We start from the raw sequence: 17,637 nt of genomic DNA on the forward strand, positions 1-17,637 counted from the left end.
TCAGGAAAAAGTTGCAAGAAGATGAAGGTGGACAATATGAAGAATGAGAAATTGCAGTATGTCTTGGAATATGACAGAGATACACCGAGAAGAACCTTCATCGACCCACAGGGTTAGTGGATCATTTGTGATGGAGGGGGAAACATTTAAGCATTGTTTGACAGTTGTTTTACTTATTTGTATTACCATTTGTGTAATCTTGTTTTGATTAATTGTGAAGATCAGCGAAATAACTGGAAGAAAAAAAGCGTAAAGCTAAGAAAACCTGCAGGGACCGAATCTGAAGCTGCGAGAGAAGTTCGGGTAGATCTTCAAGGATCTGACCTGTGGAAGAAATTTCACGAGATCGGCACAGAGATGATCATCACAAAAGTTGGGAGGTAGATGGCAATATAGGCCTATTATAGTTCTAAAAATCAATGACAATTTAACCAAGCAAATCAGCATATCACAGCGACAGCTATATTACAGCAAAATGAGCTTGTGACCAATTAGAACCAAACCTGTGGTTTCACCCTGGTTTTAATGTTATGTTTTGGTGCTGTAAAACACAGGGTCACACACCTTTAAAAAAAGGCAAGTAAAACATACAACTTTGAAATCTGGGCATCATAGCCTACATGGCTGAGGTTCACACACCACACTATTAAGTTACACAATATATCCAAGCAAAGAGGTGTGTGTTTCTGTGTGGATTTATTGTGTTTAAAATGACTTGACAGTCTGGTAGTGTGTTATCCTCATCTGTTTTGTATATGATGCCCCGTTTTTCTCTGAAGCCTAACCATTTATAAAATTGGCAAGTGTATTAGGCCTAGTCTTTTAAGTGTATTCCAGTCTATGGAGCTCCTAAGGGGACATGATGGTGGAAAAAGAATGTGAGATGGAAGGAAAAATAATAAGTTATTGCTTTGGCGTTCTCTCGCAAAATGTTTGCATTCCCCCAAGAAACGTTGCGTTCTCTCGCCAAAACTTTTGTGTTCTTTTCGAGTGAACGCGAAGTTTATCGGGGGAATGCAAACATTGAGCGAATGCAATGTTTCTCGGTTTAACGCTAAACATTTGCGAGAGAACACAAAAGCATTTCCAAACAATTTTTATACCATTTCATTTTTCTTCACCATGTTCCTTTAGGGGCTCTGTACTAGTCTTTTGATGGCCAATGACTGAATAAACTCATACTCTGAAGCTAAATTTTTTTGTGCCCTTCATACACCACGTGATTTTATGTGAACTCCTTACCAAAAAAAATCTACAGCCTGTCTGTCTTTCAGCTTCTAGAGTCAACTTATCCAGAATGCAAAAAGGGGCAAAAGTTATGTAGTTTGTGTAGCCTTTGTAGCCTTTATTTTGACCTACATTAACTATATCTTTGCAAACTGTATTCGACTATTCAGTATTTTTACCTGTAACTAGCCAAACAGCTGTAATGATTTTATAATATCAGTGTTGACTGTGTATCTGAAATCTACTCAGGAGAATGTTCCCCTCTGTCCGAGTCAATGTGCACAATCTGGATCCCTTGCAGCAATACTCCATTGCCATGGACATCATGCCTGTGGACTCAAAGAGATACAGGTATACTGTGGTCTGTCCTGCAGTCTGAAATAATTAATTAAAAAAACTAAACATGAAGGTCAAAATAACATAAATGAAAATGACGTGAAGGGTAAAAGATTGATACAGATGATACAGATAAGGTGTATCCTGAATTATTAAATTATATTGCTTCAAATGATTAAATCATGTATTGATTAGAAGGAATAATACTTGAAATTAAACGAAGATATTGTTGTTATCTTCTATGTTAGGTATGTGTACCACAGCTCTCAGTGGATGGTGGCTGGAAACACAGATCATTCATGCCTCTCCCCTCATCTGTATGTCCACCCGGACTCACCGTGTTCAGGAGAGAACTGGATGAGACAGGGGATTAGCTTTGATCGTGTCAAACTCACCAACAATGAGATGGATGACAAAGGCCATGTGAGTTCCCTTTCTTTCACATGACTAGCCTAATTCTACACTACAACATAAATCAATTGACAATTACGCTTAAATATAAATACAAAATGTGTCCAATGTCATTTGAAATTCAGATAATCCTGAAGTCCATGCATAAGTACAAGCCACGCATACACGTTATTCTGCATAGTCCTCTTGAATGCATGTCCCAGACTCTACTATCACTGCCAGCGGAGGGTGTGTACACCTTCTCCTTCTCTGAGACTCAGTTCACCACTGTCACTGCCTACCAAAACCAACAGGTAACTTATCTCAACAGTTCTCTGTTTTATCTTGAATTAATATAAATTGAGAGCAGAATGTGAAATGTTTAGCTTCATATGGTTCTGCATTTATGTAGGAAAGTCGAGTCTAGAAGTCTGGGATTACACTGATATTTGAGTTATTTTTTAAATTTTTTTTCAGGTTTCTTTGATGTATAAAAAGTCTAAAAGAACAGAATTTATTATAAATATAACTTTTTATAATATTTCTTAATTTCATAAATGTCTTTACTGTCTTTTTTTAATCAATTTAATGTGCCTTTGCTAAATAAAAGTATTAATTTCTTTATTTTTTCTTTTAAATTTGACTCACCCCAAACTTTTGAATGGTAGTGTATCACAATTTCAAAAAATAAATAAATTAATTAAGCCATTAAAACTGTTTTCAACATTGATAATAATAAGAAATTATCTTTTTTTATTTTCTTAAAGATCATGTGACTTCTGAAGACTGAAGTAATGGCTGCAGAAAATTCAGCTTTGCCATCACAGGAATAACATTTAAAAATATATTACAAAAGAAACCAGTTCATTTAAATTGTTATAATATTTCACAGCATTGCTATTTTTACTGTATTTTTGATCAAATAAATGCAGCCCTGGTGAGATTAAGAGACTAGTTTTATGACTACCTTAATGTTTCCAAACTTTTGACCGGTAAATTCGCCGCCAAGTCACCAAAACGCAAAATAGTTACAAATTGCCATGAGTGTGTTGAATCAACAGATTTCAACTGTCCATATACATGAGTTGTAAAAATCTGACATTAATTTACTATTAGCAGACCATACTCTACCATTTTTTTTATATTGAGCTAATGGTATTTTCTATTCCCTATCCCTAAACCTAACTCTTTCAGAAACTATTGAGCAGTTTTAGATTTTAATTAAAACAGTATGTATGTTTATTAACCTGTTTTACTTGTGGGGACTGTTGAATGTAGTTGATAGTTTTACTATCCTTGTGGGTGCATTTAGGTTAAACACATATAGCAAAAACCTCACCCATATTATAATTAGAATAATACCAATAATTAATTGCTACAAACACACAGACACAAGTTCTATGTTTTCCTTTGCATTCTTTTACACTTTGCATTCTACAAATACTAAAAACTCTGGAACCTGTAATGCTATGTAAAATCATTCAGATTGAAGCACATTATATAAAAAAAAAAATTCCCAGATGCACCTGTAAATCAGCAGAACAGTAAGACCTGAAATTACACAGAAGCATTTGGGAGTTATTTACACTCTTTGTTCTAAAAACAAGAAACCACAGGACAGACAACTTTTCATCAAGGTCTTGTCTTAAAAGGATTGTTGTATAATTTATATTTCAGTGACTGATTTCAATTGGGTTTACTTGTTAAGCACAGTAAAATTAATTATTATATATAAATAAAATATATACAGTATCTGCATTTGTTGCCAAAGTGACTAATTGTTTGTTTGTTTTTTTGTTTTGTTTTTTACCTTTTAAGATAACAAAACTGAAGATTGACAGGAATCCTTTTGCCAAGGGCTTCAGGGAACGAAATGGGTAATGGATGTTATTATTTGTATAAATTATTGATATCACATACAGTGCACAGCATAAATGAGTACACCCCCTTTGAAAATCAAGATTTTTATCTATTTCTCAATGAATATAAGAACAATTTGCTGCATTTTTATAAAACTGTTTTATTAAACATGAATTTTTATTAACATAACAGTGTGGTCACCTAACATCTTTAGCATAAGAAAAAAAATTAAAATACATAAATGATTATACCCTACAACAAAGTCAATTAAATCTAATATTTTGTATGGCCTTCTTGATTTTTAAGAACAGCACCAATTCTTCCAGACATTGAATGAAAAAGTTGACTATATACAGCTACATCTATCTTTCTCAATTCTTAAAGAATGAATTCTTTCAGATCCTGGATGCTGGAGGGATTCAACTTGTCTTTTCAGAATTTCCAATAAGTGTTCTATTAGGTTCAGGTCTTGTGACATGCTTGGCCACTGAATCACTTTTACCCTGTTCTTCCTCAGAAATGAACAAGTGACCTTAGATGTATGTGTTGGGTCATTATAATGTTGAAAGAGTGCCCGTGACCTTGAGCACAGAGTGATGGTAGCATCTTCTCACTCCGTATTTCACAGTACATCTTTGAATTCATGATGCCATCTATGGGGCTGTTTACACCTGGCCACTTCATGCGTTTTCTCAGATCGGATAGCTATCTGATTTATCAAAACGATTCCCGTTCCTGGTCACATAAATGTGTTTTTGCGAAACGGATTTAAATCCGATCTTCAATTCCCGCGCTATATGCAGATTTAATGGAGTGCACGTCACCGAAAGCAACAGATATGAGCTGTATTTTATTGATCATCAGCTAATATTTCAAAATCAAAGACCGCAATAAGAGAGAGCGGCAACAGCCCTGGTAAGATCATTTCGTTTCTTTACTTTTAATGATGATGACTGTGTGTTAAGCGTCTGCGACTTACTTTCACTTTGATTTGCGATAGTTTGCACGTTGGCTTAATGAATAGATGCTCAGCTTCTCATCTGCGGTGATGCGTGTTCCAGTAGCATTGTCATATCTGGCTATAAAATTACATATAGCCTATAACACGCTCTCACACGTTTATTTTTTTTTAGCATTTTTGGGAGGAGTACAATTTACATATGTGGTTTCAACAACCAGATGCATGTACACTTGTTCAGTCTCGTCTGGAATGCGGCTCAGACCTCCTCCTGAAGTAGTTTGAGCGATCGGATTCAAATCCGTCTCGAATGCGTTTCGGAGGGCATTTACACCTGGTCTTTTCACGATCGGATAGATCCGATCACAGAAAACGCATGAAGTGGCCAGGTGTAAACAGCCCCTATGAAATGCAACTCCCCGACTCCTCCAGCACTCATGCAACCCCACACATGAACACTGCCACCACCATGCTTTACTGCTGGTACCATGCATTTTTTTTATTGGACTCCTTACCCTTGCGACCCCAGTTTGGAACCCAACAGTGCTGAACTTTCATGGCGATTTTCTTCAGCTTCTCTCATCACAAAACGCTCTTGACAAGGTGTTCCGTTTATGGCCTGGATGTCTCAGAGAGCTTCCCACAAGTCCATCCTTTTTTTTTTTTTTTTTTTTATCACTTTTATCCAGTATTCAAACTTATTAGCAATGCTTTACAAATTTTCTTATAACCTTGACCTTTATTGTGCAAAGAAATAATTTTCTTTCTCAAGTCTTGTGACATTTCTTTACCATGTGGTGCCATTTTGCCAGCATTATATGGGAGTGGATTTTCTCTCTTAAAAACTCTTAATGGTCAATTATCCTGAGGCCACCTGTGTGAGGATTGATTAGACGCCTCTGCTGGTGAATTCCTGTTAATGACCATTTTATTTTATGTTTTCTCCTAACGCATTCATTAGGGTGTACCAATTTTTGCTTGATGATCTTAAATTATTTTGTTAGAATAGTTCCAATTTTGGTATTGACTAATCTAATTTAAAACCAATAAACCAGATTTGAACAAATATATCATTCTATAGAATCCCATAGAAAGTATTCATTTAAAAGCGAGATGGATGTTTTTCTGAGGAATCTTGTCAGGGTGTACTCGTTTATGCTGTGCACTGTATATTTGCAAATCTATATATTACCTTGAGGTTATTACATTAGCAGAATCATCTAAAATAAAGACATTATTAGATTAGATTAGTTTAGATTAGATTAGATTCAACTTTATTGTCATTACTACAGGTACAAGGCAACGAAATGCAGTTTAGGTCTAACCAGAAGTGCAATAGCAGCAAGTGCAGGATATACAGTGGTTCCATAAGTGCAGAACATGGATATGTACTGAATAAATATAGAGTTAAATACTATTATAAACAGAATTTTACAGATAGATTTGTCCTATGAATATAATATACAGATAACTATTACTGTGAACAGAATTTACAGCTAGATATGTACTGAATATAATATACAGATGGCTATTACTATAAACAGAATTTTTACAGATAGATCTGTACAATGAACATAATATACAGATGGTTATTACTATAAACAGAGTATACAGGTGAATATGTACTATGAATATATATACAGATGGCTGTTACTATAAACAGAATGTGAGCATAATATATAGATGGCTATTACTATAAACAGAGTTTTACAGATAGATATATGTAATAAGTTAGGCTAAGATGAGCAGTATAACAATGGATTTAAAGTAGTGCAAATAAAGTTTGGACAGAAGCTATCCGAGTAAAAGTGCAGTGGAAAGTAATTGCATATTACAGTTAAAGGTGCTCTAAGCGATCACGGGAGTCGTAACTTGTTGACATTCGAATTGTTGTCAAACAAAACGGAGGCTAGCTAGACCCTCCCTCCTCCTCATCCCGTCTCCTCCCTCCTCCCCTCCCTTCCGGCATAAAGGAAAGTCAAAGTAGTCACAAACAAAGTTAAGTTTTACTGATACTTCATTCAATGTGTAATGTCGCCAAGTTAGATAAAGGGTTTTATATATTGCAGAACAGAATGCAGAAAAAGAGAAACATTATCTTAAAATAGTTTCGCCACCTGAGGTTACTATAGCTCCCATACAAGGACGCAATAATAGCAAGATAACATTAGCTTCGCGTTTCCCAGTGAGCATAAACAACGGCGGCGTCGTAAACAAATTTAGTCAAAGTTGTCAATTGCCTATAAATGAACATTCAAATTCATAACAAACAGTGGGTGAAAACAATCATTCAAACAAATTGTTGCCCTACTGTGAATTTTCTTTATCATTTACAATAGAGATTGATCGCTAGCTGAAACATATATGTTGTATTCACCAAAGTTAACGCTGACTGCATAGTTCTAGCTAATTACATTCTTGTGTTGGTTTGGCGAACATGAACGTCAGTTTAGAAAGAAAGATGGATTTACCTGTTCTGCAAAAACAGAGCAACTGAATGTCGGATTGGAAGCCCTTCTGCCGGCGGAGTTCTCGCCACCTTCAAAAGGTTTTTCCGATGTAAATTCGGTATTTCGCGTGTTCCTTATCCTCGTCCCTTATCCTTGTCCCTCTTCTTTGCAATTTGTTCATCAGAACGTCGACTCTTTGGTCGTGTGTCGGCCATAATTCAAACTTCCCTCTTCATGCTTCTCTCTCCTCCACAACCCCCTTCATGTGCACGCACACTAACCCCCCAAACCACACCCTCAAATACTTCTTGTCGGTGATTGGCTGGAGCACTGTTTGTTGTGTTTCGTGGTACGGGTGAGCCCAGTTTGTTTTTGTTGCCGTTTGTGGAGCCTGTGGTGTCTACAGAGACCGCGTTTTTTTACAGTGTGTTCAGGGGACAGGCAGCTAGCGGATAGTGAGGAGATGTTTGCTGTATGTGACAAAAAATGTTTTGGCCTAAAAAACGCGTGGCATCGCTTAGAGCACCTTTAAAGTACGGTATTGCAAATGTATATGTAAACAATTGGTACTGTATAAATAAACAGTCGGCAGTGCAAATTGAGCATATTCCAGTCAAGGTAAGTAGGTAGTAGTGCAAGATGCATATGTAAACAGTTGTTACTATAATAACAGTCAGCAGTGCAAATTAACATTATAGTATTGCAAATAACAAAATGGAGGCAGGTGTGAGGAGGGAGAGGAGAGTCAATCAGTATAATAGTGGTATTATAATAGTGGTATTTTATGATTTTCAGATATCTGAATTCTCACCTTCTCATTCTTCTACAATGCATTTTAGGGGCGTGCTGGGTGGGATTCTGGAGTCGTACTCATGGCACAGTCCCTTTAACCTCGATTTAAAATCTTTTGCTATGGAGCTACAAGGTTAGCATTTATAATTCAGAATCTTTAATTATTTTATTTCAGTTTAAATGTTTTTTTTTCTCCCAGTAATGGTGAAAAGTTTTGATAGCTAAAATGTTCATTACCTAAAGTGGTTCAATCAAGAGCCATCATATATATACACTACTGTGCAAAAGTCTTAGGCACTTCACCTAAATAAAATGGTTTTATATTTTGCTGTAGTGTGTCAGTAGGACATATCAGTTTACATTTCCAAACATTCCTTTTGCCATTATTTGTAATAATCCAGTGAGATTTTTTTATGCAGAAGGAGTCTGACAACAGCCGGTATTATCTGAAATCACCATCATCGAGTCTGTCTGTGATTACATGAAGAAACAGAAAAAACTGAGACAGACTAAATCCAGAAGAACTGCAGAAACGTCTCCAAGACGTTTGAAGAAACTTTCCTGCAAAGCTATAGTACTGTGAAAAGTTTTAGACATTTGGGTAAAAATGCTGTAAAGTGAGCATGCTTTCAAAAATAATGTCAGAAATAGATTTTATTTATCAATTAACTATTAACTAAATCACATCAATATTTAGTGTGACCACCCTTTTTGATTAAAACAACTTTTGTACATAGTTTATCAGGTAGCTTTGCTGGTAGGTTTCATCAAGCATCTCTGAGACGTTCATCTGGATTGAGTCGTTCCCAGATGGACTCGATGATGGTCTCTCTGTGGATTATTACAATTATAAGTCTCACTTGATTATTTCAATTAATGGAAAAAGTAATATTTAGAAATGTAAACTGATATTTCATACTGACACACTACAGCAAACTCATTTTTATTTATTTATTTATTTTGTTCACTGCAGGCAGATGTTATGGATCTTCAGCGAGCTTCGACATTACCTCATCAATGACATCCTTCCTGCCCAGCTCCTTTGCTCAAGCAGCCCATCCCATCACATTCACAAGCCCTCAATGCTGCAAGATACTCCCTTCAAACAGTTTTCAAACATACAGGGCCTACTGCAACATTTGCCTGGGCAAACTCAGTAGTTACATTGGGTTGCGACCCATGTTAGACCTCCCCTTCATGACTAATAAAAAGAAAGGAGATATCTTTAGGAGTTACTGGCTCAATGATTCAACCACCACAAGTACTTCTGTGCGATCTATCCCCAACATTTCAGCTGGATGGACCTCCGGACACTATCAAGCTGAAAATGACAATATGGCATCAGCCTTTGTGTCACCATACAGCTACAGTTTCCCCATGAGGCGCCAATTCTCTACTGTTGCTCATCATCTAAAACTGGCTCACGGTGAGAGCCCTGTTTACCAAATGCCCATGATTTCCTCAAACTGTTACTGTCCCTGACTTCAAACCTGTCAAAACACATATTCTAGGCCCTATTTACACCTGGTATTAAGATGCGTTTTGGATGATCGGATCATAAGCAGACGAGGGAGACGCATGCCCTTTTACATCTGGTGTTTTAGTCCGTCTCTTTTGTACACTTTCAACCACTTCTGTCCTGATTTCTTCGAGGAGAGGGTCTATGGGTGGGTGAATAAATGAGACAAATGAAAAACATACGGCGAGCAGCCGCTTTTGTTTGTGCTCTGACAGACGCAAGACCAGCCGAATGTTGTGCGTACATTAAAAATCAGGAATTGTGAGAGAACATCGTGCTTGGTATGTCATTTATCTTCAAACCAAACTTGGGTTTTCAGCCGACAAAATGTAAATCCCGTCTGGCTTGTGTGCGTCCCATAATGTTTACGCAGTTAGGTCAGTAGGTGGAGAGTAGGCCGTCTTTTGTGGTTGTTCGAACGCATTCGACCAGCAATCCGGTCGAATGCATTTTCGACTACCTCTGGAAGTGGTCAAAAGTGCACAAACATTTTAAACCCCGTTTACACGTGTATTTACCGTTGTCTACGTGTGATCCGATCAACTAAAATGCATCTTAATACCAGGTGTAAACCGGGCCCTAGAGAGGGCCAATGCAGCATGATCTCCTGAGCACACGTACATTTATTCGCATTTGCAGACACAAAATTATTAACAGCATTTGAAAAATGTATCACTTTTTACAACTTTAAAGAGGTACAAATGTTTATGAATCTGGACACTTTTTATCAGGTTTAACTACTACTGTATGTACTTACATAAGACAATATATATATATATCTCGTACAATGTACTTATTGTGTTGATGTACTGCAAAACACTTGTGGTGCTATTGAGGTGGGATACCCCTTTAAACAATAAATGTTTTGCTTCATGATTCATGTTCATTGCTGTCTCAAAATTCTGGCCAGTTGATGTCAAAATCAACTGTGGGTGGTATTTTTATTTTATTTTTTATAAAAAAAAAAAAAAAAAAAACTTAGTTCCTTTTTCTGTGTAGCTCTCTTGAACTGTCTTTCTATCATTGTTCAGGATGCAGACACACACTGTCAGTTTCAATCTAGATTAAATTGCCATCGTTTTGTAGCCCTCCTTGTCATCAGGTGTGCTGGACTTAAGCTCTTTAAGGTGGAGCACCTTGTTCACTTGTGTCTCTCGACTATAATTAATGTCCAAATCTGTTTCTATGTGAAAAATATTAGAAACAGTGTTATACTCTCAGCAAACGGTGGTTGCAGTAATTCCACGAGGCATGAAATACAACGAAAACAATCTTTAATCAATAAATCCAACAGGAACAGGAAATCTCAGGAGTAATAATACACAACCACACCAAACAAAAACAAGACTGAACATAGAACCAAGGTAACTAAGAGCATAGATACACAGAGTGAGCTACAATTAATGAACAGAAACAGGGGCGTGACTTGTTAGAAACCATGGAAACTAATAATGACCGGGAACACAGGGAAAAATGAAACCAAACTTGTAACATATACACAGTAATCCAAAATGATTTATTTATAGAAGAAATTATAATATAGAATATGAATAGCATCATTCTATATTATATCCAACTTTAAATATATAGGCTAGCTGGGCGATAATATTGTTTACATTTTGCAACAATATAAGCAATCAAGCAGCTGAGATTTTATTATTTGATCATTTATTTATAAATGTATAATTCATTGTGCCCACCCCTAAGCATTTTAAATGATGTTTATTCAAATTCATGGCAGCACCTTGTAACTATATATCTTTATCACTGTAAAGCTGCTTTGAAACAATCTGTATTGTACTAAGCGCTATATAAATAAAGGTGACTTTAGAGAGTTGACTTGATTTTGTCCCTAAGAGTGTTCAAGCCAAAGGCAACTGTGGCAAGGAATGAAAAATATGGTGTTGAATAATGGAGGGGGAAAAACAATTCTCGGTAGAAACCAGGCTACACCAGGGGTCCATGTTCTCCTCTGGCTATACAGTCTAAATATATTGTCAGTAATTGAGTAGATATGCTACTGCATTGATTGAACTGTAATATTATGTTGTGGGAGTCTTTAAGGTCTATCCTGGATTGAACAGTACTGTGCAGGCAAATGTAGTGTTGTACAGTGTAGAGAGAACTGTTTGTCAATTTGAAATTGCATCTGCAAAATGAGTATATGTAAATGAAAATATTGGTTACACTTTATTTCGATAGTCCACTTTAGACATTCTACTAACTATAAGTAACTTTTTAACTACATGCCAACTAACTCTCATTAGAGTATTACTAGACTGTAGTAGACTGTTAGGTTAGTTGACTTATAGTTGCCAAGTTACTTATAGTCAGTAGAATGTCTGTTGGGGGAGCAACAAAATAAAGTGTTAGCAAATATTAAGCAGACAGTCTACTAATAATCTAATGACAGTTAGTTGACATGTTGCTGCAAAGTTACTTATAGGTAGTAGAATGTCCAAAGTGGACTATCGAAATAAAGTGTTACCAAATTATTTTCTCCTGATGGACGCCTGAGCCCAAGAGAGAAAAGTGGCAGTGATTTTGTCCACTTTAACCACCCCCGTGTACGTCTTTGGTCTGTGGCCCTGTAAACTTCCTGTATGTGACATTTATCCATTTGATCCATCCGATCCATGTCCCTGGAAGACTTTAGGCCTCAGGATCAGGTGGCCGAGCCAAACAGGTGATTTAGAGGCGCTCTGTGGCTGCTCCACTTTGAAGTGCCTCTGTGAGGTCAGTGCAGTCAGGTGTCTGCAGATGTTGCTGTCAGTCTTAAACCTGACATGCAGGATGTGTTCAGCATGTCTCGATTGCCCCGTCCGCTTGTGCAGGTAATTGATTTCAGGGCGCATGCCCCCTCCCACCTCGTTCGTTGAGTGTTTAGAGTCCACAGCCTGGCCTGTGGTGTGCTGTCAACGGTAATTCAATTAGAGACGCAGGAGTGTGACTAACTGCAACCTGCCAAGGATCTTTCCATATGTGTGTTTTTACCCCTCTCACACACCACAAGCTGACACACACATAGGCGGATGTAGCTGTTGCATGTTCTTAGACAGACACATGCTATGCAGAACAATGTCATGTCAATGAACCATTAGGTTTTTTGCATTGTAATATTATGTTAGAAATGTGAGCACATTTCTTGAATCTGCATGGAATTTACACAAAGAATCTGCATGGAATCTGCATCATTTAAGGATGCAAAACATATGAGAGGTGAAAAGGGTGAGACAATTACATATCCAAGAGAATGCTTCAGTTGGAATTTCCTGTGAAAGAACAAGCTTCAAATACACATTTAAATAAAAAAAAATGTATGCACTTCCTAGAATATCAAAATCCTCAAAAGGAGGTACCAGTATTTCCTTTTCTTTTTGGTTCCTAAACTATGGAATAGTCTTTTTAGCACTTTTTGGGACTCAGACACACTCTATCAGTTTAAGTGTATTGTTATTATTTCAATCAAGCATACACCTTATCAATGTATTCATACCTCATATCTCATGGTTATGCTGCGTTATTTAAGTCCTCTGGAACAAAATACACCTTGTATACCATTCCCATTCAACTTTGCTTTAAAATGAATGGCATTTATGCTAATATTAGACTTTTTAAATTCTTTCCTACTCTTGGGATTCTAGAACCTGCCAGATCCAGATCCAGCTCTAGATGTTGCTGTCCGATGTCTTCAAGTAAGCAACCGGTGAGGGACATGCAGTGGATCAACATCTGCATCTCCTCAGCCTTCTATAATAGATTCCTGTTGCAGTTATAAGGTTGCAACAACTCTTTTATATAAACAGGAGCCTGACCATGCAATGCTCTAAACACAACCAGAAGAATTTTAATTTTAATTTTTAATTTGACTGGGAGCCAATGTAAAGAAATTAAAATTGGTGTTACGTTTGATCTCTTTGATGACTTAGTTAAAAGCTTGGCGGCAGCATTTTGAACCACAAGTAAAAAGAGAATTAGTTAGTAATCAAGGCGGGAGGAAATTAAAAGCATATATAATCATCTCCATCTCCATTGAGGACATGACTGGCATCAGTATCGCAATGTTTCTCAACTGATAAAAACATGATATGATTAATATCATATTTTTAAAGTCAAGTCACCTTTAGTGACCATCATTATGACCATCATAATGGTGACTTGAAACGAAAAATTCCATAAAACATTACCTTCTAAACTTCTGTTGAATCTCAAGAACTTTTTTAGATGTATGACAGAAATAGTCAAACTGGTAATAATAAGTGCAATAATGTGTAAAGGCTCAAAGTCAGTAGTTCTTGTGTTTCTCTTTTTTCTGTTCTTGTGGTTTCTCTTTCCTTGATTCTTATTAACATTAGGTGTCACCACTAATGGCCAATTATCACTTAATTAATCACCTAATTATCTCATTAACTTCAACCCTGCTTCAGTGTTAACTTTTAACAACCTCTAGTTGGACCTATATGTACACCGAGGAGTGTTAATTTAACACTGGGGATTTTGCTGTGACATTCTTTCTCTTATTAGTTCAATCATTCTAACAAAAAAGTTCAAGAAATACTCACAGGTATATAGCGTAGTTTCTTAAAAAGACGGAGTAGTCGGGTTTAGCACAGTGTTTATTGTGCCAAATAGAACTCTTGGGCAGTGCACTGTTCTACTTATTAGGTCTGAAAAATATTTAGTTCTAGCTGCTTTAGCTGCATGCTGGTAACTGCTGAGCGTGTCTTTTAGCATTTCATAGGAAGCCTGCAGTTTGTCTCTCTTCCACCTACGTTTAGCTTTCCTGCAGGTCTTTCTAAGGGCACGCATTTCATTATTAAACCAAGGCTGAGATCTAAGTTTGGGCCTTTTAAGCCTGAGCAGAGCAATTTCATTTATGATGTTTGAGCATAGAGAATTAAAAATATCAGTTAATTCTTAATTTAGTTAATTTATATATCTAGCTGCTCTGGAGAAAACCTTGATGCTTGAAACCTTGAAAACCTTCTTGGCTTTTTTGCTACAACAAATGTGCTTTATAAACACACAATCATAGCAGCCAGAGAAAATGTTATATTAAAGAGCCAAGGGTCAAGAGCCCAACTAAAGCAAACACTAACCACCATCATGGTGACTTTAAAATACAACTATTGATTTCATTAAAACGGAAATTAAAGGTGAACTAAGTAACTTTTTTTACCTTAACTGAACAGCTTCGGAGTCATTGGAATGGTTATATTACTTATTTCGGGTTGAATGGTGGTCGTTTCGCACCCCCCTGGTGCCCGTGAGCGGAAAATACGCACTTGCAACTTTGAGCCGGCGGGCCGCCGGCCGCTGCGTCAGGAAGTCTCGCGTGATATCAGGTCTCGCGATGTAAACAATTGCTTTACGGCCAAAAGAAATCTGCTAAAATGCGGTCATTATTGCGCTCCCTCACGCTGTTCGAACCCGAATGAAGAAGACGTTTTAAAGAACGTCCCATCTGCTTTGATGTCGTTGATCTATAGCCTCTGGTGTCTGAGAATCACCAACGAGTTTTTACGACAGTGTTGTCAAATATCTATTCCGAAGCTGTGGGGGGAGCTCTAGAGAGAAACCTGCGAGCAAAAAGCGAGAATACAGCGAAGAAGTCCCGAAGCTACTGAGTGCTGCTTTAAATAAAGTAAATCTGGTTAGTAATAAGTAAAGCTGGTAATGCTGTTTGAGTTGTTTAATCCTCCTCTGCTGAGATTTTGAGAGATGCAATGTCTTCTTTTGTCTTCAGTTGATTTCATCTAAGGCTGTGGCTGAAGTCAGTTGTAGTTCTTGCGTTTCTCTTTCCTTCAGTGATTCTGCTTGTTAACAGCAGGTGTTCATAATTAATGCTCAATCACCACTTAATTATCTCATTAACTTCAACACTGCTTCAATGGTACTTTAACCCCCTGAGGTCTACGGTATCGCCGGCGATACCAGCTCGCTTTTTTTTTATTAGTGTAAAAGAAACTCATAAATACTCTGTTGACTTTGATTTTCCATAGGAGTTTCATACATCAATCGATTCTGTTAAATGTGTATTATTTTTGTGTATACTCACAATAAAAACAAAGTGTTGTGCTTTTTGCCAAATAAAGAAAAATAAACACGAAGCGAGTTCTGCCTTCTCTCTGCCAGTGAAGTCCATTCTGAAACGCGTCCGAAAATTAACAATAACTCAGCGAATACTCAGTCAAACAGACATACAGACACACAGGCATGAAGCTTGAATTCTCTTCTTTTAAATGAAGTAATTTATATAAAAAACAAATATTCTCATCTTGTGAAATCTGTATTAAAAGAGAGCGATTCCAGTCGAGCTTATCTCAGCTCATTACGTTATAATCGGCCCCGCCCACGGAGAGCGCGCGCTATTCAAACGCAAATGGCTGAGGCAATCCTGTGAACGCCCCCATCAGCTCGAGAAAACACACAAGTTTATTTAGATCATTACTTGTTTACACCGTCTTGCAGCGCTAATAATACTAATGGAAAATGTCCCTCAGAAGTGCGGGTATATCGAGGAGCGAGCTGAGGAATACTAGTAAGTTTTTTCCTTCTCACGTGAATTTCTTCACGTGGGTTTCTGTTTATGAATGAATAAACGGCAGAGATGCGCGCTGTTTACCACAGCTGGCAAAGACAGTTTAAATTTAAATCGCGTGTGTGAATGAATGATGATGTTTTAGCAAACTGCATTGCTATACTGAGATAAGTAAACATCGACTGAATGTTGAAATAAAATGTAGGCTATTTGTATAAGCAACGTATTAAACTGCAAATTAACAATATGCCCTAATATTTCATGAAAACAACGTTACAGTCAGACGAAATATGAAAGACAACATTTTGTTGACTAGATTTGGGTACAGTTTTTACTGTAGAATATACTGCCACATCAACTAAGCTTTTGTTTAGCAATTTCTATATATAAAATACTATTTTTGTCAAAAATAAAGTCATCAACTAAGATGTTAGCTGTTCCAATGTTGGTTATATTCAAACTAATGAATACATAGATAAAATGTAGGCCTATAATCATTTTTTTTACAAAGAAAGAGTACACTTGAAATATTGTTGAAATTGTAATTATTGTTGTAGCCTAATTGTAACCGTTTTAATAAAATAGCAAAACATATTTACAAGATAGATGTAAGCAAAATCTTAAATGGTCAATATAAGTCTTCTTCTAAATATATCTTTTGTCCTCGCATTGTGGCTCAGTCACTGTGTCACACCTGAGTGAATGGCTCATCATTATGCAGAGTGGGTGGGACATTGTATTCTAAGGTGTAAACCACTCCTCGTTCACGCCCCCTCGCATATTGGCTTTCCAAGCAAAACCTGTTTTACATCAATTTAAATCAATGTATGGTTTTATGTGAACGATAAAGCAAGACTATTTTCACATAATTTTGAAGAAAAAACTATAGGCGACGACATCCATTAGTCAAAAGTCTTATTGCCACATATTTAGTATGTGTTTTGTGGCCTTATTTCAAAAACTTTAATTTTTTGTTTTTTCGATAACCACGCATAAACATTATTCTCTCAAAAATGAAAACATGTACATACATGTGGCTCACATATTATTGTAGTCCTGTTTGTGCTATATAGAGTGAATTTACACCTTTGCCATTAATATGTTTATATGCAACTGAAAAAAGCACAAATGTCAGAGCATGTCAGAACACCCCCAGGGCCCAAAAAAACGCTCAGACTCCAGAGGGTTAACTCTGTAGTGTGCACACATATGAACACTGAGCAGTGTTAATTTAACATGGGCGTTTTTCTGTGTACTATTACATACATCTTACCCGTTTAATTTACGTATGACTGACAAATGAGTCACATTCAGTTTATTAATACAATTACATAAATCTTATCTGTTTAATTTATTTATGACTTAAAAATATGAATCACATTCAGATTATTGATTGGTTTATGTTAAAACTATGTAATCCAAATGGATGGAAATTTTATATGCAATTCAAATACATAAATCTTATGTTTAGACATACATATATATATATATATTTTTAGTGTGTCATCGTCCAGCTCAGTTCAGGGGCCCGTTCTTTGTACGTTGCTTAAAACATCCGAGATCA

The 17,637-nt window shown here is 36.7% G+C and overlaps 1 protein-coding gene and 1 long non-coding RNA gene across 3 annotated transcripts in view; one reads left to right on the top strand and one right to left on the bottom strand.

Annotated features, from left to right (window-relative positions):
- LOC309505165 overlaps positions 1-17,637 on the bottom strand; it is a 58,474-nt gene that overhangs the window by 9,313 nt on the left and 31,524 nt on the right. The window contains exon 1 of one of the 2 annotated variants that reach the window (XR_014208344.1): positions 15,436-17,258. The exons of the other annotated variant lie outside the window; for it this stretch is intronic. This is a non-coding gene — a long non-coding RNA (uncharacterized lncRNA). Of the gene's footprint in view, positions 1-15,435; positions 17,259-17,637 lie in introns of those variants that run through there. 2 annotated transcript variants of the gene reach the window in all.
- tbx22 (T-box transcription factor 22) lies at positions 247-9,598 on the top strand. The gene is made up of 7 exons (XM_082178456.1): positions 247-380; positions 1,477-1,578; positions 1,812-1,986; positions 2,100-2,267; positions 3,772-3,830; positions 8,061-8,146; positions 8,987-9,598. Exons 1-7 carry the CDS (start codon positions 358-360, stop codon positions 9,493-9,495), a joined length of 1,122 nt encoding a protein of 373 aa, XP_082034582.1. The 5' UTR covers positions 247-357; the 3' UTR covers positions 9,496-9,598.

This window comes from Leuciscus leuciscus (genome assembly GCF_965113295.1).
Source record: "Leuciscus leuciscus genome assembly, chromosome: 8".
NCBI classification, from domain to species: Eukaryota; Metazoa; Chordata; class Actinopteri; order Cypriniformes; family Leuciscidae; genus Leuciscus; species Leuciscus leuciscus.

What these genes read in the sequence shown, in the direction of transcription:
- tbx22 (XM_082178456.1), top strand. Translation starts at nt 358, where the DNA reads ATGATCATCACAAAAGTTGGGAG. An exon ending in CTGCCTACCAAAACCAACAG is followed by an intron (nt 2,268 to 3,771) that starts GTAACTTATCTC and finishes TTACCTTTTAAG; the next exon opens with ATAACAAAACTGAAGATTGA. An exon ending in GGCTTCAGGGAACGAAATGG is followed by an intron (nt 3,831 to 8,060) that starts GTAATGGATGTT and finishes AATGCATTTTAG; the next exon opens with GGGCGTGCTGGGTGGGATTC.